At 39.9% G+C, this 26,575-nt stretch overlaps 1 protein-coding gene across 2 annotated transcripts in view; it reads right to left on the bottom strand.

Annotated features, from left to right (window-relative positions):
- LAMA2 (laminin subunit alpha 2) overlaps positions 1-12,916 on the bottom strand; it is a 383,623-nt gene extending 370,707 nt beyond the window's left edge. For both annotated transcript variants that reach the window (XM_074896288.1, XM_074896289.1), the window contains exon 1: positions 12,800-12,916. In XM_074896288.1, the coding sequence (XP_074752389.1) occupies positions 12,800-12,881 (82 nt within the window). In that variant the 5' untranslated portion in view covers positions 12,882-12,916. The remainder of the gene's footprint in view (positions 1-12,799) is intronic.
- Between the last annotated feature and the right edge of the window lie 13,659 nt (positions 12,917-26,575).

Here is a 26,575-nt window from a genome sequence, read left to right as displayed (position 1 = left end):
ATAGCTAATGCTTCAGTTTAACTATTCATTCTGACAGCTCTGGGACCCTCTGGCTCCTCTTGTTCTTCCAGTCATTGTAGAACTAAACCGCTTACACATATGTTCAGCAGAACATTAAGACAGAACAAAATGTTATGCTCTGGGTTGTATGCTTCCTTTGTAAGGACTGGGAATGAAACTCTTGCCGCAAGGAAGCCAGTAAGAATTTCACTGTAAATTCAAACAAACTTAACTTTCACACTAAAATGAGTACACACCACAAAACGTATTTTACTCATATATTTCAACTAACAACCATAAAGGAAAACCAGGTAGTGAATGAGAGAAAATTATTGCCTTGGACTCTCTGTGGATTTGTTTAGCGGGGAATACATATACATACTGTTTCGCTTCCAGAAAATAATTGTACAGGAACTGTCATACTGTAGACAGATGCTACATTTTTAAACTAACTCCAGAAGTGATTTAAAAGTCTCCTGTGCAGAATATAATGGCTTTTTAACATGAAATTTAGTAATTACTCGAGTTTATGAAACAGATTGAGCACAGTAATTTCACCTCATTCTAGATTGTCTTAATAATGTTGACCCATTTTAAAACTAAATGGTGTATTACAGATGTACTTAGATCAATTAATGGGTTAATTCATCAATGAATTTTCAATTAATTGGAAGTACTTTTTTTCAGACTGTGAGCCAAAATTCCCTCCAATTCCTAGAAAGAACTCTATTTTATGGGACAAGTAGAGTCTAAAACAAGTGCCCCTCACACACTATATTCAAAGCTATGTACCTGAGCAGTAGAAATGCTCCTCCAGTCACATTTGACCCTGGGTATCTGTCAAGTAGGCACACACTATTCAGCCATTCAGCTTCTTCCACACAAAACTGATAGCCCATGCAACAGTTACTCAGAAGAAATCTCTCTGTTTTCAGTGAATCATAGAATACCAGGTTAGAAGGGACCCCAAGAATCATCTGGTCCAACCTTTCTGGCAAAAGCATGCTCTAGATAAGACAGCCCAGCACCCTCTCCAGCTGAGTCTTAAAAGTGTCCCATGTTGAGGAATCCACCACTTCCCTGGGGAGATTATTCCACTGATCTTCCTGCAGGGTGGGTCTCCCTTTCAAGGCTGCTCAGTTTGGTATCCTCAGCAAACTTCATCAGGGTACACCCAATCCCATCATCCAGATCACTTATGAAGGTATTAAACAGTGTTAGGCCCAGTATCAATCCCCTGGGGGACCCCACCTGTGACAGGTTGCCAGTTAGAAAGAAGACCTCTGGGTGCAGTCTGTCAGCCAGTTCCTCACCCACCACACAGACCACTTGTCTAGACTGCAATGCATTGGTTTCTCTAGGATGCTGTTGGTAGTCATATGGAAAGCCTTGGAGAATCCAGGTAGAGTGTCAACCACTCGCCCCACATCAGTCAAGCAGGTTACTCTGTCATAGAAAGCAATCATGCTTTTCAAGCATGATTTGTCCTTTGTGAATCCACACCGGATTCTCCCAGTCATGTGCCTCACTTGACTTGTGATAGCTCCCCGAAGGATTCATTCCATGACTTTCCCAGGTACTGAAGTAAGACTGATGGGCCTGTAATTTCCTGGATCCTCCTTTAAGCCCCTCTTGTACATGGGGATGACATTAGTCTTCTTCCAGTCTTCTGGGATGTCCCCCAATCTCCACGATTTCTCAAAGATTATGAAGAGTAGCCTTGAATGAAATCAGCCAGCTCTCTTAACACCCTCAGGTGGATAATGTCAAGACCCATCAATTTGTAGGGGTCAAACTCTTGTAATAGCTCACATACCAACTCTTCCTTCACTGACAGTGGGTCTGTGTTTGCATCGACCCAGGTTTTCGTTCCCAAGGCCTGGGGCCCAACAGTGCTGGAAAAGACAGAGGTGAAGAAAGTCTTGAGAAAATCTGCCTATTCAGCACTGCTGGTGACTAATTCACCTATCCTGTTTAACAGCAGGTCAATATTTTCCTTCTGTTTCTCCTTGTTATTTACATATGTGAAGAATCCTTTCTTGTAATTTTTGACATCTCTGGCCAATTTCAATTCAAGCTGAGCTTTTGCTTTTCTAACTGCATCTCTGCATGCCCTAGCAATACCCTTGTAGTTCTCAATGGGTATTAGTCCACTTTTCCATCTCTGGTATGCTTCTCTTTTGGTTTTGAGCAGACTCAGAAGCTCGCAGTTAAGTCAAAGGGGTCTCTTGCTCCACCTACTTCCCCTACCTTTAAAGAGGATGAACTGGTTTTGTGCTTCCAGGAGAGAATTCTTTAAAAACTCCCAGCAGTTGCTAGCTCCTTTATCCTCCATGGAAGCTTCCCACAGAATCCCTCCCAACTGAGCTCTGAGTGAGGTGAAGTTTGCTCTTCTAAAATCTAAAACTTTTGTCTTAGCACTAACCATCAGCATGCTCAGCAGTATCCCGAACTCCACAATGTTGTGATCATTGCAGCCAAGGCTATCACGAACTGACATGATTCTACAAAGTAGGTTTTCTTGGTTGGTGAGTAGCAAGTCCAACAGTGCCTCATTTCTGGCTGGCACATGAGGAAGCAGTCCTCTACACATTCCAAGGACCTCATGGATGATATGCGAGCTGCTGTATTTTTCTTCCAAGAGATGTTTGGGTAGTTGAAGTAACCTATAAGAATTCTGTTGATCCAAAGTTTGCTGAAGTGACCCAATTATTGCTTCATTGGCCTTATCATCTTGGTTTGGAGGCCAGTAGCACATGCCTACTGTAAGATCTGCCTTGGAGACAACCCCTCTGATCTTGACCCAGAGGCATGCGATAGGGCATCCACAATTGCCGCAGTTGACTTCTACACATTCAAGGTTCTCCTTACCATAGAGCATGACTCCTCCACCTCTTCTTTTCCCTGTCTTTATGAAACAGCCTACCCATCGCTATCCTCCAGGCATGTGAGTTGTCCCACCATGTTTCAGTTATTGCTACCACATCATAACTTACTGAACATAAATAAACACACAAACATAAATAAAGACTTGTAATAACAGAGGAAGATAGGTAGTAGTTAAAGCCCACTTTATGCACGTCACAGTAGGGGTTGTTTTCAATTTGCATTTACCAACAAGCTAGGGCAACAACTTATATCAAAACTGTTCAAGCCTTACTTTTTCTATCTTGGTATTTTCTGTGCTGTGATTCTTCATGTTTCCAGGTATAAGTCTTCGTATGAAAATATTTACAACTGAGGGAAAAGTGAGACAATGAGAATTTCTTGCATGAGAAATGTGCAACTGATTTGTTTCACAAATGCATAGAACTGAGGTAGAAAATTAAAAGCAGAGTCTACACTGGAGCTGCAACAGATTTCACCATTTTTAAAGCAGGCTGCCTAAAAATTATGCCATATTCCATAGAGATGGAGAGATTCACAATTGATGAGTCTATAAATGATTGTCTGTAGAACTGGCATTCCTGAGGACTCATAGCAGCTTATCGTTAGATAAGGCAGAACACCTGCTACTTATCGGATCCTTAATAACAGAGCCGTAAGAAACTGGGTGCACCCTGTTTAATTGAATGTTGCATTTTCTCATGTTAATTGAAGGAAAAAGGTTCTGCACACCAGTACTAGTATTAAAACAAATTACTGAAGAGCTTCCAATATAACTAACGTTCCTATCTATCAGTTCAATCTAAGACTAATTCCATCCTAGACAGTCATATACCTTGTCAAAACCTTGGTGAATTCTTCCATAAATTGAGTTCTTCCCTTTTTTTCTATGATATCATAGGTTAAGATACTCAGGCATATTCTCAAACACTCTTCTGAAAATCCCAGGCTACTATAATAGCCCTTACTAATATGTCTAATACAAATTCTTTGAAGGCTTATCCACATAATATGCAAAAGCCACTCTGGCTCTTGCCAGGACAACATATTTATCCGTGTATTTACTAATTCTATTCTTTATCATGTCTACAACTGTGTTCAGTTCTAAAACTATAGTTACAAGTTCAGCATGTGAGGCCTTTTTAAATATTAGCATCATATTTGCAAGCTTCCATTTCCCCTCCAGTGAGGCTGTTCATATAACCTGTTCAACAATCAGTTATATAATGTCATTACTCTACCAGCACTTTCACACCAAGTTCTTTACATCCTTTCATAAATCTCAGATTCAAATACCTATTTCCCCTAGAGCTACTGAGCTTACACTCATCACCCTTACCAATCTAAGCTAATTCCACAAACATTTTCACGCCAACAACAAATCCTATACCCAGAGTAGATAACTTAATAAATCAGTGTTTCTACCCTCCTATATCTGCTGTTTAGATCAAAACCCTGAGGGCATTAGCTGTCTGAAATGACTGTGTATCTTTCATTAGTTTGCTCATCATCACAATTTTTCTCTTGAACTACTTTATACACGTGATCCAGCACCATATCACCTTCTGTATATGTGGCACTTCTATTTTAAACCTAAAGAGCCTGTAATACAAAGACAAAGCTTAATAACAGCAAAGGTTAATTCCTGAAACAATTAGTTTATTATCAGTCATCTCACAGAATATCTATTTTTATTTTCATTCTTACAGACAGACATAAATAGCCTTCTCTCCCAAACCCTTCCCCTAAAAAAGTACCTTATGTTCCTCAAGCAATGTTTTTAAGATGAGCACTGTCAAACTGCACAGGTATCAATAAGCCATGTGGTCAAATTAAAAGCCACAAATTACTAAAATGCAGATTTTGTATAGATAATGAAAAACATAGAAACCCTGTTCCCAGAACTATACATGCAGTTTTACTCTATGTCCAAAGTAACATACTAAACCAAGTACTGTTCTCTCTCTTACTAGTGACATACATGTAATTTTATTCTTTTGAGTTATATTACAAGACTTAATCAAGATGAAAGACAACAGGTGAAGGCAAGAAGCAGACCAGCAAAATAACTGAATCACGTAAGTTTTAAGTAGATATTTTGGGACAAATAGATATTATAAGTAGACGTGAAGTACTGTACAGCCACAGATATGTTAGCACCATGAAGAATCAATTCATTAGAACACAGCTGCATCCATTGATCCCTTCAGGTATTATCATCTAAGAAGGACAGCCAGAAGTTAAACAATTAAAGGAACAAAACTGACCAAAGGAGGTGGTGTATTTTCAATAAATAGACAAATGACTCGGTGTAACAACTTGAGTTCCACTTTATCCTTTTGGGACAGTGTCTAATGTCCCCAAGAACTGACTCAAGCTCTTGATGATGATGTTGATTATTGTTGTTATTGCTGCTGCTTTTCCCATTTTCAGCAATTAAACTATGAGCTTCAAAGTCACTTTTAAATAACTCCTACCGATATGGCAAGCAGGCTCAGTGCCTTTTTCCCTCTAGTTAACAAGCTATGAAGTTGATACAAGAATTTAACTATTAACTTTGCTGGCAAACGACTGCCCTATTCTCCACGTCAAAGCTGCAGCTGGGAGAGGAATCTGAAGCTGCATGCATAATCAGTGATTATAGGGTATGCATGTAAAAGCTTCCCACCTACTCTGAATCTAGAAAATATTTGCCATATTTACTATATAAGCATGCCAAAAGTGACTGGGAGGGAGAAGCACACTTACATAGACCCTAAACCCACACAACACACAACCTTAACACAATGGAACCAATTTAGATGGCTGTGCCCAACTGTAGAAATACACTGTGCTTATGAGAAGAATTCAGTGTGCATATTACAAATATATTTTAAAATATTTTGTTTCTCCCCATGGTAAAGAAAACCTTTTTGTATGAGGGCTCATTCTTCTTTAAAAAGGAATGATTAATAGAAAATATTCTCCAATTATACCAAAATGAAAAACCAATGAAAAACATACTCTGTTTTATACCACGTACAGCATATGGAATTTCTTATACATAGTTGGGGTTTTTCCACAGTTGTCATAAAAGGTGACTAAAAAATTATCCACAGGGATGAAATAGTACCAACAATTTTTTTTTTTCAGGTAACATTAACAAATTCACTATTGTCAATGATGGCTCAAGGTTAAACACATAAAGTGTACTTCTGATGCTCTGCAATCATCTTTTTGTTGCCACTACAAAAAAATGCATGCATAATTCACAGAACTAAATCAGATGTGCAACTGCACCACACTCAAATCACCAGCTCTGGGATTTGCACAAACATTCATGTTCTATTCCTGGTGGTTTCAAATATAAAATTTTAAAGCCCTGTATGTTTTATTTACGTTATTTTGCGTTCTTTAAAAGGCATGGATTTCTTCGTGTTTCATAGAGCTCTCCGGCTTTTGGAGAAAGACAGACTATTCATATTACCTACCACTGCAGACGGGTTTAAAGAATGCACAAAATAGTTATCATTGCAACACAGTATTTTATCATACATATTTAGAAACATAGTAATATGTTCAAATAATGCTATTTATTCATTCTTTCTCCCAGCCTAAAAGTTAATTCAGCAACAAACGTATAGGAGTAATTCTTCATTCTCAGTGCAGGATGTATGTCAGGAAAGTTAATATATAATGGATTTCCCTATAATAGAGATTATCCAGTTATTTCTGTGGAACAGGATTACAGGCTGTTGAGCAGCTAGCATAAACAGAGGAATACACTGCCATGTTCAGCATCATCCATCGAAACCTAACGGTAGCCTGAGTGGCATCTAACACTCTGAGTTCATCTGAAGAGCTGGTGTATATGTAGAAAACCAAATTAAATCCTAAATCAACTCTCACTGGAAGTGTGCAAGAAGAAGAGTGCTTCTGATTTCTTTTTCTTCCACCTCTAAGTTCCAGACTGCCAACCCCCAGCTTTGCTCCATTTTCCTGTAGCAGTGGGAAAGACACAGTATGTTTAGAGGCACTTTCTGAACTTTTCTGAAGAATTCTTCTGATTCTTTCTAACTGATCTCAAAGACTGCCCCCACTCACTGGGGTAGGTGAAGAAAAACAAGATAGTCACCTGCCATTAAACAAAAATTGATATAGCTATAAAAATAATTTCTTAAAATCCTATTTTGTTCACTGTTTGGCAATTATTTTTTTTATTACATCTTAAATCCATGAATCATGACAGTAGTAGATACACAGGTCAGTTGGGACAGAACAAGGCGTTGCAATGATAATTGGATAATCCACTCTGCAGGAACGTTCATTACTCTTCCTGAGGTTTCACAAGAGTTCTTTGGCATAATACTGCTACAGCTGCTTTACAATCTAATGTTATTACAAGGTCTGATTCAAAGATAATGTCTGCTAGAGGAATCTGGCAGGGACCAGAGTCCTAGCAAAATCCTTGTGATGCTAGGGTGTAACAAATGGAGACTGAACCACTGAAAAAAATGAGGGTATTAACAGCTATTTGGTTTGAATTTTGGAAGAATCCTGTGAGATCTTTGTTATTTCTCAGAACAAAAATCACACAAATTCAAGTTACTTTTACTGGAAACCTTATCTTTTTTTAATCAAAATAAATTGAAAAAAAATGTTGAAAAAAAAAAAAGAAGAAAGGTCTAATCTCTACCTTATCCATGGTACAGAAGTGGTCCAAAATCATTGTCATTTTGCTCAGTAGGTCTCCTATCTACATTTTTAGATTGAGGAGAACATCAAGACTGTGGAAAAGCAGGAACTAGAAATCGGCTATCAACTTACAGTAGCCAGTACAAGAAAATAAATAACATGTAGTAGTCATTAGCAGCAGCCAGCTCATGAACTAGCTTTAATGGCAAACATCAAGAAATTCCCTTTCCTGTTTCACAGACATGGATGGAGTCAATATATACGTTCAGCAAACATAACATATTTGTCTGCATTTTACAACCGTAAGCAAGATTTGGTCTATACTGTTGTTAGTGTGGCCTGAGTTGTTAGTGTGTGAGATATAAACTCTCAGATATTCTAAACAGAACTCTCACTCAGAAGAAAAATACCCAGTAATTAAGGGCTTATTATCTAAGGAAAAAGTCGTTAAAGAAAAGGAGATAATCGAGTATGCACATTGGTTCACATTTGCATGTATTTTGTGTCCTATCACCATTCCTGACCTACAAATATAAGGAGCCTGGACTTCAGGGGGTAAAGTAAAAAAAAAAAAAAGAAACCCTGCATCAGGAATTTATGCTGCCTCTTATTCCAAAACACTATAATCTCCAAAATCTGTCAGTCCAAGTAGCTGGATAAGGAATTGGAACATGTGTGGGTGGATTCATTCCTCCAGCCTGAATTAATTAAAAATGATTGTTTGCTGTATTATTTTAAAGCAGATTTTTGGAACAGGTTAAGGAACCACTGTTCTGACTTTAGTATTTCAAGCCTAATAAGAACGACACTTGTAAAAAACTTGTAGGAGGAAAAATTAATAATAAGGGGTTTAAACATAAAGTGCATCTTATGTTTCTATTTGTTGCTCAGAGAAATTTACGCATTCTTGTACAAGACCTACCTCATTCAGTTTGGCTGTAGTTATTTTAAATTAAAGCATGTACACAAAAAACCACATAAATTCATGTCTCCAGTCAGTCTGGGCAATTCTACTTATTTCTAATACCTTAGTTATCAGCCTTAACTACTATGGTTTTCTTTCTCACATTCTAAACCTGAAACATGTATTAATACCCTCTGCTTTCACTTTCTGAACCAGTTATTAAACTATAAGACAATAACATGGACAACAAGTTTGAATTTAAAAGCTACAAGCAATCACAACATATTTTTCAGAGCAGCATCTCCCAAATTTTGAGGCTGGTTAACTGCTATCGATCAGGCAGCACTAAATATATCTAAGAGAGTTTCTAGAAGTGATTAGCGGTCTGTAGACATATATTTTTAAAAATAATAAAAATTAAACAAAACTCTAATTTCCAGATCACCAAAAGTTTATCTGCAAAAAACAGTCAGTAGCACACGAATGTGAAAAGAATACGCATAGAATGCAGTACACTTTCAGTGAACAAGGCTTGTTACCTGTTACAAAATCCTGAAATTTGATTAAATAACTCCTTTTTTTTTAAATATACACAGAATTTTGAACAATGTAAGACGTCTACCCTCCAGAACCAACATATTCTCCGTCAGATTCTTGAAGCCAGAGCCCTATATAGGTTGACTAACCAGATTGAATGGACTAGATAAAGGCTAAATTCTACCTTTCCTCTCGCAGAAGAGAAAGTTCTTTTGGGATCTTTCTCCCAAATAGCCATTGATTTGCGGTGATTACCTTAAAGACTTCTACATTGCTTTCAAATTTGGTTGATATTCGGTAACAGCTTCAAAATTTGTTTAGGTGAGCTGATAAACAGAGCAATCGCCTAAGCCTTGTTCTCTCAGGAAATCAGAATGAAAACTTCCCAATATTATTCTTTCCAATACCAGCTAAATAACTTACAAGCACCGTTCTCCAAATAAAGTCAGCAGAATGTTTTGAATGGTTAAATGTCATCAACCATAATGGAAATGTTCTCTATATCAAGATTACAGCAGGGGAGGATTGCTCATTTTTGAAAAGGGACCTTACTCCAAAGAGATCCCTATAAAGAAATAGGAAACTTGACTTTTGCTGAAACAGATTACATTAACAAAGCATCTGGTTTTTTGTCTCCAGAAACAGAGAATCTAAATCCACACGACATTCTTCAATCTTAATATGTGAAACACTATGTCCCATTAGCAATCTCTCTTGACATTTCAGAGTAAAGTGTACAATATACACACGTGTATGTATGTGGGAAGGAATCCTCTAACTCCCCATTTCCATGAGATAACACAGAGAGAACAGTTTTGAACTAAACTCTGAAAACTCTTTTAAAAAACCTACACCTACAGACTTAAAAATATTGACCAACCTGCCACCATCCATTGCCTAACAGACTGGCACCAGTCATATTCTGCTAACACTAGGCTGACATTCACCCCTCATTTCTCTTTTGAGAGACAAATTTCACTTGACTTGATAAGCATCCTATATATATCACCTCTTGGAGTCAAGTTACACTTCCGATTTGTGAGATGCTGAGAAACACCTGTACTCCAGGGGTCATCTCCTCTGATGTCAGCAGCTGACACCACAGATCAAGTTACTCTGCTGTGTATGTTCCTTATCCCTGTCCCTACTATTCACACTGTTCACAGATATATAGCTCCAGTTCTCTACCATGATAGATACTTAGACCTTTTAATAAAAGAATGAATTCTTTGAGATCAAAAGCAAGTTTTTTTATTCCTTTCTAAACTACTACTATTTTGATTCTCTCACATTCCAACAGGAAAGCGGATGAACCAAGATTCAAAAGGAACACTATATAGCACTGCAGCAAGTTTGCCTTAACCGCAACTTATGCATACCTTTAAGAAACACTGTTACAGAATGCACTTGCCTTTCAGCTTCTGATTCGATTTTATGAGAAATTCTACATGACTACTTAATGTTCAAACAACACAAGAACAAACAACATGTGTAGATGAACAAAGAAAAAAAACCTTAAAATTAACTCCAGGTTTCTGACCGCAGTAAATCTTCTACCAACTTAAAAATAAAAAAATAATTTAAAAAAAAAAAAAAAAAAAAAAGCCTTAGAATTACAGACTGTTCTCATCTTTGAGGTGCAAAATGTTCTTGAACTGTTCTGTTCTAAAAAACAACATGGGAATTCATTGTGATGTCTCAAATAATGTTTTTCAAAGCATTGCTGCTCTGTTACATAATTTTCTCCGCAGACATCCGACTGGTGCTAACAATTAGAGAGCAATACTTACCATCCGATGTTATGATTATTACCAAATAACTATTAAGTGGAAAAACAAAAGTAAGTTTAAAGGTATAAACCATGGGTCTAGTAACATTCCTGTACATGTTAAAAATCCCCCAGGACTTCAGTGCAGTCAGACTTTTCAAACTTTTTGCATTAGAGAGGGCTTTATTACTTCTTTGACTGGACAACACAGTGATATCTACATAGTGCTAGCACCTCCTAGCAGCTATAACAGATCTTAAGAAAGAAATTTAGAAGACAGCAAATGGCTTAAAAATTTGGCAGGCCAGCACTTGAATTCAACTGTGAGTTTTAGAAGGTCCCACCATCACATTATTAACATTTAATTAAAAGTCTTAGTGCTCCTCACTGAATTACCAGAACTCAGTTATAATATAATACCAACAATGCAACAGATGAATGCCCAAGACACCCACTTCTAATTTAAAAGGAAAAGAATAATCATATTCCTTCCCTGCAGAGGTTAAAAAAACCCAAGGTACTGCATAAAGAAAAGGACATTCTCCAAGTCTGTGTGTGTGAGAGAATATTAAAAGAAATGCCAAATCAGTATTTTTCTAGCTGAAAAATGAATTAGCTGGTAAGGGAAAAGAGAAAAGGGGAAAAAAAAAAAAAAGGCAAGAGGAAAATGCATGATGTATTATATCTTAAATGCTCTACTTTAAAAATCTCAGTCTTCAATGTTTACCAATAAATCATCATCTAAACACAGTCTAATTCTGGACGAATTTTTATCTACACAGACACTTGATCAACTGTCGTTTATCCTCACACGGTAAAATTAGTATTAAGGAGTCAGCTGCTTGATACACTTTTCCCATCAAATGACAGTGCATCACGTTTTCCAAAGTAAACCCTAAACCCTAAAAATTCCTAATCCGAAGCGTTCAGCCTAGAGCGTGACATCAAGGTCAAATAGAAGCTAGCTGTTTTTCCAGTGACTTTCATTAGCTTTAACACACCCGCGGTATCTCCTTACTTAATTCTTTTAGCAGAGCTAAAAATGTAAAGAGCAGCAAATGCAGGCACCAGAAGGGATACTGTGAGCTGAAGAATGGTATTAAGGATTTCCGATGAGAGCTGATAAATTTAATAAAGTTTATTTCTCTCGAATCTGTACATCACCCTTTTTTGATCTTTCCATGTAACATTAACTGAAAACGCAAACAAACAAACAAAAAACCCCTAGCGTCAAAACATCTAAACACTGCACAATGGAAGACTATTGTATGTGTAAGACACCGTCTTCTCGTGCAGGATACGACTGATTCTGTTCCCACTGCAGTCGTGGTTAGTTCTGAACACGGAGAAAATCTTTGTTACTGCCTAAGTGCATCAAAGTGTCCCCGTAGGCACCAGCAGCAGCCGGAGCAGCCCGCAGCTGGTCCATCGCAGCCACCGAGCCTCTCCTCGCCAGCGAGACGCCAGCCGGCGGGCACAGCGCGGGGAGAGGCTGCCACCAGGTTGGCCTCGAAAGACCGCGGGTGCTTCGGGGACCGGGCCATGTCCGGCCGTCTCTATAAACGACGAGCAGTACGATTTGCCCCTCCGTGCTCAGTCGCGCTCAGGTCGCCGGCCAAGCTCTGGACCGTAACGCTGCCTCTTCACAACAGCGCGGGGCAGAGTTAACAGGGCAGAGCGTTACGCGGGGCAGAGTTAACGGGGAAGGGCGTTACGCGGGCGCGGCGGGCGCCGCTCGGCGGGGTGGGCGCCGGCGGCCCCGGCCGAGGGCTGCCGGCCCGGCGCCACGGCAGCCCGCCCTCCTCGGCCCCGCCGAGGCACCGGCGGCGATGCCCCGGCAGCGCTCCCCGCGCCGAGCCCCCTCCGCAGGCTGGGGGCTACTTGTCACGCTCGGTCCCTGCCCCGCCGACCCTCCCGTCACCACAAGGACCCCCGAGCCGGTGGCAAGGTCGCCTCCCCCTCTACGTCCTCCGCCGGCCCGGCCGGGGGGGGGGAAGGGGGTGAGACACGGGCTCCCCGCTCCCCTGTACCTCTTTGCGGCGGCGGCGGCGGCTGGCCTCGGCTGCCGAGCGCCGCCAGGAGCAGGAGGAGCGGCAAGCTTCCCCCCGCCATGGCTCCCGGGCAGCCCAGCTGCTGGCTCGTCCCGCCCCGGCCCAGACAGGCGAGTGAGCCGCCGCCGCCCGAGAGAGGAGAGACCAGACCCCGCTGCCCCGGGCCGGCAGCAGGACACACCCCCGCCCCCCCGCCCCGCCGCTCTCCGCCCCGCCGGGCCGCGCCGCGTCTCCGCGGGCAGGCGAGGCGCGAGAGCCGGAGGGGCGGCGGGGCCGGGAGCTGCGGCCGAAGGAGGGGGCCGGCGGTCTCCGGGGAGCGGCCGGGGCCGCGCCGGCAGCCGCCGAGGCCCGTCTCCGGGGAGCGGCCGGGAAGCGCCGGCGGAGCCGACGGGCCGCCGCTCGCACGAGGCGAGGCGAGGCGAGGCGGGCGGCACGTGCCCGCCTCACGGGCGCTGGCGGCGGCGCCGGGCGCCGGCCCCGGGGCTGGGGAGGGACCCCGGGGGCCGGAGCCACGCCGGGCCTCCCCGCAGACCTCGGGCAGTGCAGGAACGGAACGTGTATCGAGCTACCCGAGAGAGAGAAAAATACCCGTAGTGTGAAGAAAAAAAAAAATTTCTGGGCAGGCGTTCGGAAAACTAGAATTGCAAATAAGCCAAATACATTTTCCCTGCCGTGTCTGGGAGAAGTATGTCAGCGCTAGCCACATATGACAGGAAAAAATCCATATTGCTGCATAAAGGAAAAATTAACGTTGCATTAAAATAAAGTGCTGATTAAAATCTATTGCATAGCTTTCCTACAGAAAAAAAAAAAAAAAAAAAGAATCACCACCAACGGTTTTGATCATGGAAGGAAGTGAACAGCAAGGCTTCCAGCCTGCCTATAAGCATACTGAAAAAGTACATAATAGACCAGTGGAAAAAAAGAGCATGTCTGCACAAAGGCACAAAAATAGGATTGCACTGGCAGCCCCTTTCTGAGTTGCATCTTCCCACATCTCGTAACGCTGCACTTCAAACTGAATGTTCTTTGTATTGCACATAGAGATTAAGCAATTGTATGTATTTCCCGACATGAGTACTTCAGTATGTACACACACAAACACATCTTTACTTGCTGAAGTCAACACTGAGCAAGGCTAGGGATAAGTACGTGCAAGCCTGAGTTTGATACATTGTCTGCTTTAGCTCTCAAGCCACAGCATTTTCTGTTGGTAAATTTGCCTGTCGCTCCAAACCCAAATTCAAGGGATGCGGAATTTTGCGTATAATGGACCGCTATGTCCAGCAACACAGCCTGCTTGTTTCTCTCACTGTTATCCTGCCCCGAGCAGATTCGTTCTTTCTCTTCACAGTGACTGCTCACTTCTGAGGTTTCACCCCGAATGGCCTGGGCTCTGCTGCTGGGATTCCTGTTGCCTGATGCCCGTTGCATCTGTGGCCTTCTAGAAACCACTCTCCCAGTACAGAGCGGCAACAATAATGCTCTTATACAACTCGGCTGTTTGTCACTCATAAGTCAATGGAAAATACTCCAGTCCTCTTGCCAAGAGATGATGTAGTGGCCTTCTGCACTTCTTACTGGGAAACCCAAGTTCGAGGTTCATCTTAATGGTTTGCGTCTTGTCGACTATTTGCTTTGTTGTGGAAGTGTACATAGTCAGAGAGCTGTGAGGGACACAGAGGAGACGGTGTTTATGACACTGTCCACAGTTCTATCACTGTCACTAGTCCATAAAGTGTTTCCATACAAGCAGTAATGGTTGCTAATTTCTCATGGCTCCTTCTCCCTGTGCAATTCTCTTCATGCAAAAATTTGGACTACAAGGAATTGTGTGTATATGCAAGAGGAGTAAGCTAGTGAATTGTTAAGTACAAACAAATAAAGTAGAACCACTTCACCCCAAGTATATGCCTGTAACTTGGAGAAGTCAGTACCAGTTTTATAGGTAGGGATTTGACTACGTCTACACCGGTTTGTTTCTAAAACCACATTTACTGGTGGAATTAGGTCAAGTGTAGTGGCAGCTGCTGTATGAAAGCCATACTAGCATGAATTGCATACTCTCCCAGCTGGAGAGATTCTTTCCAGGGCTCCGAGAGCTGCAAGCATTACAGATGAGTTTGTGGTAATGCTCCAGAAGCAGATCGTAGAAACCAAAAGTGACGCCTGAAGGAGGGATCCTCTGCTGTTTTATGTAAAGAAGGTTTCATCAGATAATGGGTAGTAGGATCAGATATGGATTCATCATTTACCGAAGATAAAATGGGTTATAGTTTTTGCTTTGTGTTCAAAACTATCTTAACAACCTTTTTATTCATGTCCAAAGAGGAGTCAAATTCACTTTTGTCAGTGCTGGTTTTTTCTGTGTACCAGCCGTTCTTGCCTTTGCAGCTTCTCAGGTTGCTGTTAGTCTCAAAACCAAAAGCTAGTACTTTTTCAGTCCCTGTCCCAATGTGTTTTCCTCTTTTTAGGTATGTGCAATATATCTCCATGACTTGTGAATTATTAAGATCAACAGCAGATTAGTTGTAGGGGTCTCTACTTCCCCAAATATCAATATTACACCAATATTAACCTCAACATGTGTTATTTACCTGACCTTTTTTTTGAAATGGCTTTTCCTGCTGTTGAGCTTGCATGGTCTTTAATGTGAGATGGCACTGTAAGAACTCAGCCTAGTTTCTGTTCAGCTGCACTGTTGTCATACCCAGGTACCTAATCACCAGTCAGAGCCAACACTAACGTCTCCGTAACTGTACACCAGAGCTATAAACTTTAATAGTTTGGGGACACAGAGAGGCTAGATATGCCAGGATAACCTACTTACTTATTAAATCAGTAGCATTTTTCACATCTGAACCACAAGAAATAATTTCATACTATAAAATGCTGAGCTGTGTCAAGAAGCAACAAGAGGGGGCTGCTCCAAAAGCAGAGGCAAGTTGGAAGATGAAGGCAACACCAAGGTAGGCAGGACAGTGGCCTCACCAACAGGTCCTGATCCCGTAGTACCCGAATGCAGGAAGAACAGATCTGGGGATGATAACCAGAATCAAACAAGAGTCCAGCTCTCCAGATAGGTTCATAGTGAGGAGATAGATCTAAGGTCAAGCCAGGAAGTCAAGTCTGCAAATAGGGGTCAGGGTGAGTGAGGTGCAAGGTGAGGCACAAGCATAGCTGCAGTGGTAGCACAGGCAGAGACTGAGGGCAAGGGCTTGAGCTTAAATGCAACACTCACTCCTTAAATGCAGGGAGGCACCAACAATGTTTCTCCAAGCTCTTCCTCACACATCAGATGTCACCACTGCCTGACACAAGGTTACATGGCTGTGCCAGGCACAGGCAGCCAAACCCATAGGAGTGGGGAGAAGAGGCTGCAGAGCCTTTAGGTGCAGTCGCAGCCATGACAAGCTGGTCAAAATGGAGACAGATATGAAGATTTTTAGCTTTAGCACTGGCTGAAGGGGCAATAACGATAGTGTTTACTGAGGTGAGAACTGCTGGGCTGAAAGAAGGATGTGAGTACAGCCAGGTAAGGATTCATCTGGGAACTAATATCACTTAACATTTTCATGACCTTTGCATTAAAATGGGAAGGTTTTTTAATGAGTAAGATTAGGGAAGACCAATGTATATGTTATAAATGTATACATTTATGTATCTACATTGTAAATTTATACAATTTTTATTCTGGATGACTGAAGTATAGGTAATTAGAAGATACTAAACACTACAAGACCCAAGGTCATGCACATAAGGACTAACAGTAACAGTTTCTTAGGAGAATTAACAATGGAGAATATAATCCAAAACTCCCATGTAGAAGTTACTGAGTCACAAGGCATTTTTGAGTCACTAGAGTGAGGCAGCTGTGAAATAAACAATGCCTAGGATACATAAGGCCTAAGATCAAATAAAATATTTCCAGTGAAGAAATGAAAATTAATACTGTTGTACTGCTGCATCCCACTTAGGATATCATATGGAATTATGATCACTTATGCTCAAGAATTAATTCGGACTTAAACAGAGCAGAGGCCTCTAGTGAATGGAGAGCTTCTCTGAGACGCATAGATTAGAAGAGTTTGGTTTGTTTAACCTAGGAACATAAGATGCGAGTCAGTTCCAAGCATATCAGTGATGTTAATGGATGGAATTGTCACAAAAGGAAATGAGCATAAGCAGGATACAAATCAGTATAGGCTGGAAAACTGGAAGACGGTTTCGAATCATTAGGTGTGGAAAGAGCCTTCTGTTAGGAGATCAGAGGGAGAAAATTTAATTCATTTAAAAGTAGGGCTTGGAAGATTTATGAAACTAGTTCCATGACAAACTTGCCTGCAAAAGGCAGGAGGAATGGATTTGATGACCTGTGCAACCCTGTCCTATATTCTTCAGTGGACTGTAATCAAAGGATAAAGCAAATAAACATGAAAAAGAGGTTTAAAGGCTAGAGAGAGGAATCGGGTACAGCACTTGGGATGAGTTGAAATGTGTGAATCACAACAATCAAAGAATTGACCCATTTTAGGAGCAAAGTGAGGCATGGTCTGTGATTTAGACCCAAATCAGGAGGAGCCAGAGATGTCCTTGTACCAGGGTTGTGTTCATCCAAAGTAGGTATTAGGGAAAGGGCTAGCAAAACACAAGATAAAGACAGACAAGGGATAAAGAAATGAGATATGTGACTAGGAATCAATATCGAAGCAGGGAAGAGAATTCAAGATCAAAATAGACAAAGGAGATACAAAGAAAAGGAACCTAACACTGCTAGAAAGCCATTCTTGTGAGACCCTTCTGTTGCCGGCATCACCGAGTATTGTCAGTTTCAAGGCTGATATGCTAGCGGATGCAGATCACTGCAGGTCAGGAAGTAATCCTGGAAAATTACAGGGAGAAAGATAGGAAAAATAATCAGAAGAACAGTGGGAGAATAGGATAGACCTGGGCCTAGATAACAAAGAGAGGGTAAATACGATAATTTGACAGGAAAGGCTGTGAAGAGAAGGGTGACAGCAATAGCAGTTGTTGCGTCCTGAAGAGTCAGGAGCAGAGTTGTTACAGTTTGATGAACTACAAATGGCATCAGGATGGAGCTCATTCCAAAACAGAGCTTATTTTGTTTCAAACCCTCCATTTTGCCTTGTTCACCACACTTGTAATTAGTCAGTCTGAATCTCATGCACCCAACCCACCTACTGCCATTGTTTTTGATTAACTCTTACAAAACTAAATGCTCATCTATTGATGCCTCGCTATTGGTACTTATGCATAAGGAACAGATAGGAGTCATGGTCTTGCCTGATATTAGATTCCATGTGCCATTTGTACATGCCACTCATTTCTTTGCTTGACTTCTAATAACTTCCTTTTAAGCCACTGTCCTTTCTATGCTGCTATTTTAAGTGGCGTTTGTTTTATTTTTGGTCCTGTGAAAAAGAAATGATTTAGAGAGTGATGGCAGCAACATTATGTTAGCTTATGTTTAGCTAAGAATATGAAGCAGAAAGCAAATAGAGTTGCTCAGCCCATAATTAATTTTTGCAACCAAAGCCTTTATATATTCTCCATAAATAATATACCTGTTGCAAAGCATTTTGTGGCTTATTTTTGGAGAATCGGATAGCTGCCAAAAAAAGACTTACTGATTTTAATAGCTACTCATTACAAAAAACCTAGAACTGACTCTGAAATGATACGTAATCCTTTCAGTTTTAGAATGCATTTAAAAACAGACTCTATCATTCATTTATTTAGGAGGTCTGTTGCATGTGAGAAACTGCCAAAATTGTTAGAACCAGTTAATAAGAAGAGTTAACATTTACTAATTTTGCCCTGCGGTATAACTTTGCCTCTCACAGAACGGAGACGGAGATTGTTTGGCTGAATCATCAGTGTGGGCTTTATGTTTTCCTGCCAGCCGTTAATGAATTGTAAAAAATAAAAATTAAATAATAATAATAAAACAGAAGATTAAACCAATTCTGTAGAATTATATTGACATGCCTTCCTAAAAATGGGTATTACTGCAAAACATGCAGATAGGGAGAGAAACAGATGGACGATATCTGACAAATAAAATTTCCAGATACTGCCCCATCTGTTTCCTTCTACACATTTCAGCTATAAGCTTTTTAGCATTATAGGGTTGCTTAGGTGATATTCCTCTTTGCAATGACGTCACACCCAAAGACTAGCAAAAGCAGGTTGATACAATAATCTGAAAGCAAGAATCAGTTCACTAGATTATTACCAATTTATATCCTCAAAAATACAAGCATTAAATTTCCCTCTTTTATAATGGAAAGATACTATCTTCAAGAAACTGTTTGATAAAACTTTTGGTTTGCTTTTGAAATAGTAAAACCAGCAAAATTAGAGAAAAAAAAAATCAAAATGCGCAGAAAGCATTGCTTCATATATGAAGTAAAAGATGTACTTAAAAGTACATTGGAGACTTTAGGTCATTATCAGTTAAGATGTGAGGAGTTCCTGATGGTCTCCTGTAGATTTGAAGACCATATTACTTTATCTGGTAAATTCTAAATTTTTAGCTCTAAAAAGAACTTATTTTTAGCTCTTTAGTTTTGTTGTTTTCTTCACTCCCTGATACATTTCTACACAAAATTTGTTTTTCCTCTCTGAGACTCTCAATTACTTCATTTATGAAAACAAAATGTGTTGTGAATATTGCTACATTTTATGCAACAAGAATTCATTAGGAAGTATCATGGCTCTAAGGAGGATAACCATACAGACCATCCAAAAGGCATCCTTCAAGGAATCAGAATGAGCATTAGTCTAGCAAAGTATTTAGAGAAACGTCTTTCATCACCTGGGTATTCATGGAGACAACTGAAAGGAGTATGAAGTGTTAGTGAAATCAGGTTACACACGATTACATCTTACTGAACTGCCTGTACTGTGATTTGATGGAAAATTCTTGGTCACTTTTCTGGATAAAGGCTTTTAGAACTCTGCATCATAGTGTAGTTGAAGCTGGTGATAATTTCGGCTTAAAACAGAGGAGCTTGTGCTAACTAACTAGAAAGCAAATCAAAAAAGGAAGAAAAAAAGAGGGAAAGGAAGGAGGGAGGGAGAGGAGGAAGGAAGGAAGGAAGGAAGGAAGGAAGGAAGGAAGGAAGGAAGGAAGGAAGGAAGGAAGGAAGGAAGGAAGGAAGGAAGGAAGGAAGGAAGGAAAACTCTTGAATCCCTTAAACTAGTATTGAGTTTTTCTCAGCTGATTTACTCCCAGATATAAAGGGCCAAACAAGAGATCTTCTTTAAAGAGTTCTTCCATGCAGCTACTCTGCAAAGTGACAGATCCTTATTGATAAGTACACTCCATCGCTGTTGGCTGGACCATTATTTTAATCAAATAAAATTAGTCTATGGCATGAAATCTAAATGCTTTCATTATTGGTATACTGCCCATCTTTTATCCTGCAGCACTGTGCACACAGTACAAAAGTATATCCTACCTGTTCTAGACATCAAAAATAATGCCACTTCTGCACAGAACCAATAAACATAAAAAGAAACAGGCACATGGAAAGTAATTCTGTTAATGAAACAGTTGATCTTGTTCTATCTTTATAGGCAAGAAATGGAATGTCTTACAGATCATCTCTCATCAAGATTTAGCTTGACAGCTTGACTAAGATAAACAAGATACAGTCCTAGGTTTGTTTTATGTGAGGCTGGTGACTGGATGTTCAGAACAGAAGGTTCTTCATTCTGTTTCTCCTCCTCAGTCCAAGGTTGTAGACTTCTAGAACTTGCTCCAAAATCTGGTTCTTTATTAAACAAATTCTTAAAAAATGAGAAGAAATGTATTTGGATCTTAATCTAGACAAAGAGTTCTGTATATTTTATATCAGACATGCTTTTGTTGTCTTTTCAGGTTAGTATCCCAAAGATGTTGAGATAGTGTTGTTTGATTTCTTTGCCATCTACAGCTGAGTTGTGGAGAGTTCATTTGCTCATGCATTTGTTTCAATTTCAGACACTATTTTTTTGTTTATAAATAGTAAAGAATGGCTTGACACATATCAGAGCAATACAATAAAATATGACTATATACACTGGGCAAATGCAGGTCCTTCTCTTTGGTGGCATTTGTTGACATTTGTTGGCTGTAATATACTTTCCTTTAGTAAGACTTCTGACATCATCTCCTACAGGGTTCTCATTAGGAACCTGAAGACATATGAGCTGGATAAATCGACTGTTAGATGGGCTGAGAATTGGCCGGACCACCAGGCTCAAAATGTCATAATCAATGGCTTGGCATCCAAATGGCATCTTGTAGCAAAATAACATAACTGGGGTGCATAATGCTTAATTCATTCTCAAAACAGATTTGCAGATGACACTAGACTATTTGAAGTGTCTGACACAACAGCTGGAAGAGCTTCAGTTCAGAGGGAGTTGGAGAAACTCAAAGACTAACAAAGCTGGACAGAACTTGGATGACCTAATGTAACGCTGGCAGAAGGGCTGCATCAGGCAGGAGGCTGGACTAATGCACCTCCAAACATCTCATCCAGCCGGCATTTCTGTCTGTGATTTCTATGACATTTGTATGGCATGCTTGCTGTTGCTCAAAGAATATGATTTATAAATTGTGAATGATCTTGTAAGAAAATAGGGAGACATAAATTGAAAGAGGTATAAAACAACTTTTTCTGTGGCAGATTATTGTTGATGTATTGCAAACCATTACCTTTATAACTAGTTTTCAAACTTGTATTTACAATTTCTTATACAATCACTGCATTTATAAGAGACTTGTTTTTACAAATGGCTAATGAGGTATTTGACATAAACTGTTTGCAGTGTTTGGAAACAATAAAATTTAAAATACATATGAAGTTAATATTAAACCATGCATTATGCTTTAATAACATTAAATATAACAATAAATTAACAATATTTAATGTGTACATATAAATATGCTTCTAAAAGTTGCTATATATGGTTTTAATTTTCTGCTGATATACATATACATATATACACCCACTTGGTGTATGTTAAAATACTACTTTTTAATGAAAGTAACATCCATTAATGTATATAAATGAATGAGATATATATATCTCGTAAATACTATCCATACTATTAAAAGTTTTAGTAATACCATTGGTGTAAATTTTACCTGAGTGAAATTGGAAAAAAAATTAAAAAGTTGATTGAAAATTACCTGTAATTCCAGACTTTAGGAAGCTGATAAATTAGTATAGGCAACTGTCTCCTAGCTCCATATTTTGATTTTCTTCTACTATAAACTTAACAAAATCTCACTAGGGACTTGTCAAGATTTATCTATTGTTTATGAAATCACTTAAAGACTCCCAGTTTAGATTATTAAATATAAAAACAAATAAAACAGTTGAATAGGTTAAAACATAAATTATATCTCAAATCTCCAAGAGGAAATTACTGATTCCTTACCACTATGGTAGAGGGTATTGAAGTAATATTTAGGATGTCCTATCCTGCAGGATATACATACATACAGAATGCAAAACCACTGTCAAGTCAGTTCAGTTTCCTAATCTCTGGATTAACATAAAATGGGTTCACACTCCAAATCTGTTAATTACCAGGACAGCTGGGAACTACCAGCATGCATCCTCACCCATCCTGAGAGTCTGTCTGCCTGATGAAGGCCTTGAGGAGATTCCTCTTTGGGGAGACTTCCCCCACTTCTGGGACTAGGATTTAAACTCAGGATGTCATTCCAGCTCTGCACCTGAGTCATGCTGCAGGTGTGGTTGCGCATACCTCCTCGATTCTGACCCTGACCCACAGCCTTGGCTCTCTAGCCTGGTCCCAGACCTGTCTCGTCACTACAGACTTATTTGGTGATCACTGGACTAGGTTCAGTCATGGCTACAATCACTGGACCCAATCTACTTTCCTTGTTCAGCTTCTTGTCAGGAAGGCCACTGCCCTCCCTGCCTTGGTGTTGTCCTCAGCTGTCCTCTGCTTCTTCTTGCAGAGTAACGTACCTCGTACTGCTCCCTAACACTGACAGGAAAGCATGCATAAGGATTCAAAATCTGCATAGAGTAGGAAAGTGACCTGGGTAGGCTCAGCTCACTATGGTTCTTCAAGGATGTCCTAGGAAGCCTTGTATCCACAAATTAGAAATTAGGAGAAGGGGTTAGGAGTAGGTCACAACCCCCTTCCATGGATAGAAGGTCCATATTGTTGAGGTGCAGGGAATGATGAGGCAGCCCTTGAATCACAGTGCTCTCCTGCCATTATGTCCTGCTGGAATGGATGTAGTTCCATGTCTCAGAGAATTTGAATCATAAACAATATAATACAAACCCATTTACATTACTTAGCATCGAGAGTGTTTTCCAGCACGATGACTGAAGGCAATACAAAATATAGCTTTAGTGAGAGACAACCTTTACCTTGTAGACCTTATATGAGTGAAGAGGTAAGATAAGCAAGAGGTGGGAAAAAGGGAAAAAACACTGAATTTTGGCAAAGCAGACTTTTAACAGCTAAGGTCTTTGAAGAATTTTTAAATATATGTATTTATAGCCACAGTAATTTATTGCAGAATATATTGTATACATTCGCCAGATACTATCAATAGCCACTCATGAGTGCTGCACTCATCTATGCTAGCTTTAACCCTCAGCAAGAGCTGTTCAGGCAGCCTAAACTTTATTGGAAATCTCAAAATATTTTTTTTTCCTTGAAGGTCCACTTCTTGGAGGTGATTTCCTGTGAATATCAGCTTAATTTTAAAACAAAATGTTAACTTATAGGCGTATTGCTTGCAGAGGAAAACTTGATCTAAGTGCTTGACCTGAAAGAATTTAAAAAAAAAAAAAAAGTAAATAACATGTTAAAAGGATATTGTATACTTATAAATATGGAATTTGGTTATAATTGTCAATACCAAGTTGAGCTTTCTTTTTTTTTTTTTTTTTAATCAAAATGCATTTGGGCTAGAATTTGGGGACTGGGATTGGATTTGAAGGAGCAAGAAAAAACATCCTTCAAGCAGGCAAATGTTACTGTTGAAAAAGTTTGTTCTCACCCGTGCTTAAAAAAAATTGAGTAGGATCAGAGATTTAGTGGGAAGACATCCAACTTCTTAACTTCTTTCTCCCTTGTGCAGTAACCAGTAGAGCTTCTCCCAGCTCACACAGCACCATCACCACCGTCTGACCCGAGGTTACATGCATCATTTTGTCAGAGCTAGTCTTGAGCGCAGGCAGCCTAGTCTCTAGGAAGGTGTGTGGCAGGCTGTGCTCAGAGCCTTGACAAGGACTGAGGAAAGGTAGTGCCTTTTTCTATGGGATAAGTGTGGTCTGACCATGTGTCAGTACAATTAACTAGTTTCAGGGTTTTCTTTAGTATGGTTTAACACTGAGATTTTGGGGGGGCTTTATGTGTAGGGCTATTACAATGCTGAATAAAGGCTCTTGATCTCTATTGAAGTGTCATGGTAGAGATCACAGGTTTTTCAAAGGACAGAAAAAAAAAAACCCTTTTTGATTAACTGAAACTGTTACTATCAATAAAGGAAATAGGAAATCTAAGAAAAATAGATGTAGATGTCTACCCACAGATATAATGAGATTACAAAATAAGACTGATACTGGTTTGTCACCTGAAACTACCAGACCTTTTTCAATTTAGAATCATGGGATCCAGTAGCCCGAATCATTGAAAAACAGTTGAAAATAAATCAGAGTGAAAATAGCACTGTCAAAAATAAAGGAAATTTGGCTTTATTTTATCCCTGTATTACATGTGAACCTGATTCTGAAATACTAATTAGTATTAGTAGGATCAGTGTGAATGGTGTTGAAGGTTATAATCAGTATGAGCAAAACAATTTTTTTTTTTTGCCTTACATTGTAAATGAAAAAGAAAAAATGTGTTTTAGATAGTACACTTATGAAAGGTTAGGATTCTGAGTAGCAAGCAAGGATTACTTTGGCAAGATGTGTAGGCATTTATATCTGAAAAGCAAATGGAATTTAATTATTTTGACAAACCACTGTGGTTTTCAAGATTCACTGCTCATGAAGAAAAATTAATATGCTTAATAAGTGATCATTCTTGTTCCAGCCTAGTAGTTCCAAACTTTTAAATGCTCTTTTCTTAATTCTAGTTAGCATATTAAGCATGGAATTATATAATTTTCAATATATCATTTGAGCTATAGTGGTTTTTTTAGGAAATGTTTTGCAGTCCTGGTCTGACCAAAAAACTGCTTCTCTGCTACCAAGTGTTAGTCTTCTTCTAACTTCAGCTGTATTTTTAGGCGATAAGAATTCCCTCATTTTTTGGGTGCATTTCACCTCAGTTTCTGTCACAGTGAGCTCCTTGCTCTCCTTCCATTGTGGCACAGCCTACTTTTGGTGCTCCCCAGCACTTCTTATCAGAAAGCTGGTTTATTTTATAACTAGACTGTGGCATTTGAACAACTGGAACACAGAGATCCATATCTACACTTACAGTGTTCTCCTGGATCTGTTGCAATGGCTGTCCTAACAAGGATGTTTTTTGGGGACTCACAGCTTCATTCACACCCATACCTTACATTTCTGGGGCATCTCTGGATGTCATACCTGATTCAACTTCACAGTCCTGGTTGAGATGAATTCAAACATTAATATTTTCTGATAGTACCATTTCATCTTCCAAATTCTGGGGTGAGCTACTAATTTCAGTATATCCAAGTCCCTCTTCCAGGACTTAACACTAGGTCTGGTTATTTCTGGTCCCCCATTTGAAACCTAAGACGACATTATCATGTTCCAGTGGGGAAACATGCCCAGCTGTTCTCAGCTTTAGGCAGATACACATTCCTTCCAACATTCATGGAAAAGAATCCATGACTGGTATAAGTAACTGAGAGAAGAGACAGCTGCTCAGTATACTTCAGGGTCTCTGAGTCACATCCCATCAGCATTAGACACATCGGCCATGTTTACGATGCCCAAGGTTTTGAAATGCCAAACAGACACCCTACTGTATTGGTACTCATTGCATGACAGTTCTTACCTTCATTGTTAGCATTGATACTTATTTGCCGTTGCTGAATGTTTGAAGTGTTAAGGTCTACCAGGGCTGCATGCAATACTGATTTGATGACATATGCCATTTACAACCTACAGAAAGCAAATGAGGAATCTTTCTCGCTCATACAGTTCCTGTAAGAATGAACGTTTCACAGACCTTTTGGTGTATCATGGGTATCACGAGGATCTGGTTCCATGAGGAAAATATTATCCATAACATCATCTGCACTTACACTGATTCCACTTGCCCTACACTTACTCTAGAATCCGCCTCATTCCATCTTTTCTACATCTGTCCTCCTATTCTTTATCCCTCGCTCTTGCTGAAGACACTAGATTTCTTTCTTCTCCCTGTAACAGGCAGCAGATTGACTGCGCTGGCTAGAGGAGGGAAAGAACACTTGTATCCTAAATGATAACTTTCTGCTTTACTCTCACTTGTAAAATAAGTTTCACAGCACCAAGTCCAAAGTCCCTCTCACATCCGTATGTAGCATCCTGCTGTTGTGCATGCCCAGTCTTTTTAGAGAAGCCCGGGTCCTGTGAGAGTTGAATGAAAAACGTCAATTCTATTCAGTGCCTAACATAAGGCATAGTGGGTGGCTGCCCACACATGCAGAAAGTGCAAAAATCTGTCTGCAGGATGCTTCCCACACATTTCCCAATCTTCCCTTGCTCCCCTGCTACTATC

Source organism: Athene noctua, chromosome 1, assembly GCF_965140245.1.
Source record: "Athene noctua chromosome 1, bAthNoc1.hap1.1, whole genome shotgun sequence".
Lineage (NCBI taxonomy): Eukaryota > Metazoa > Chordata > Aves > Strigiformes > Strigidae > Athene > Athene noctua.
Note: the sequence above shows the minus strand (reverse complement) of the source record. Positions and strands in the feature narration are given on the sequence as shown.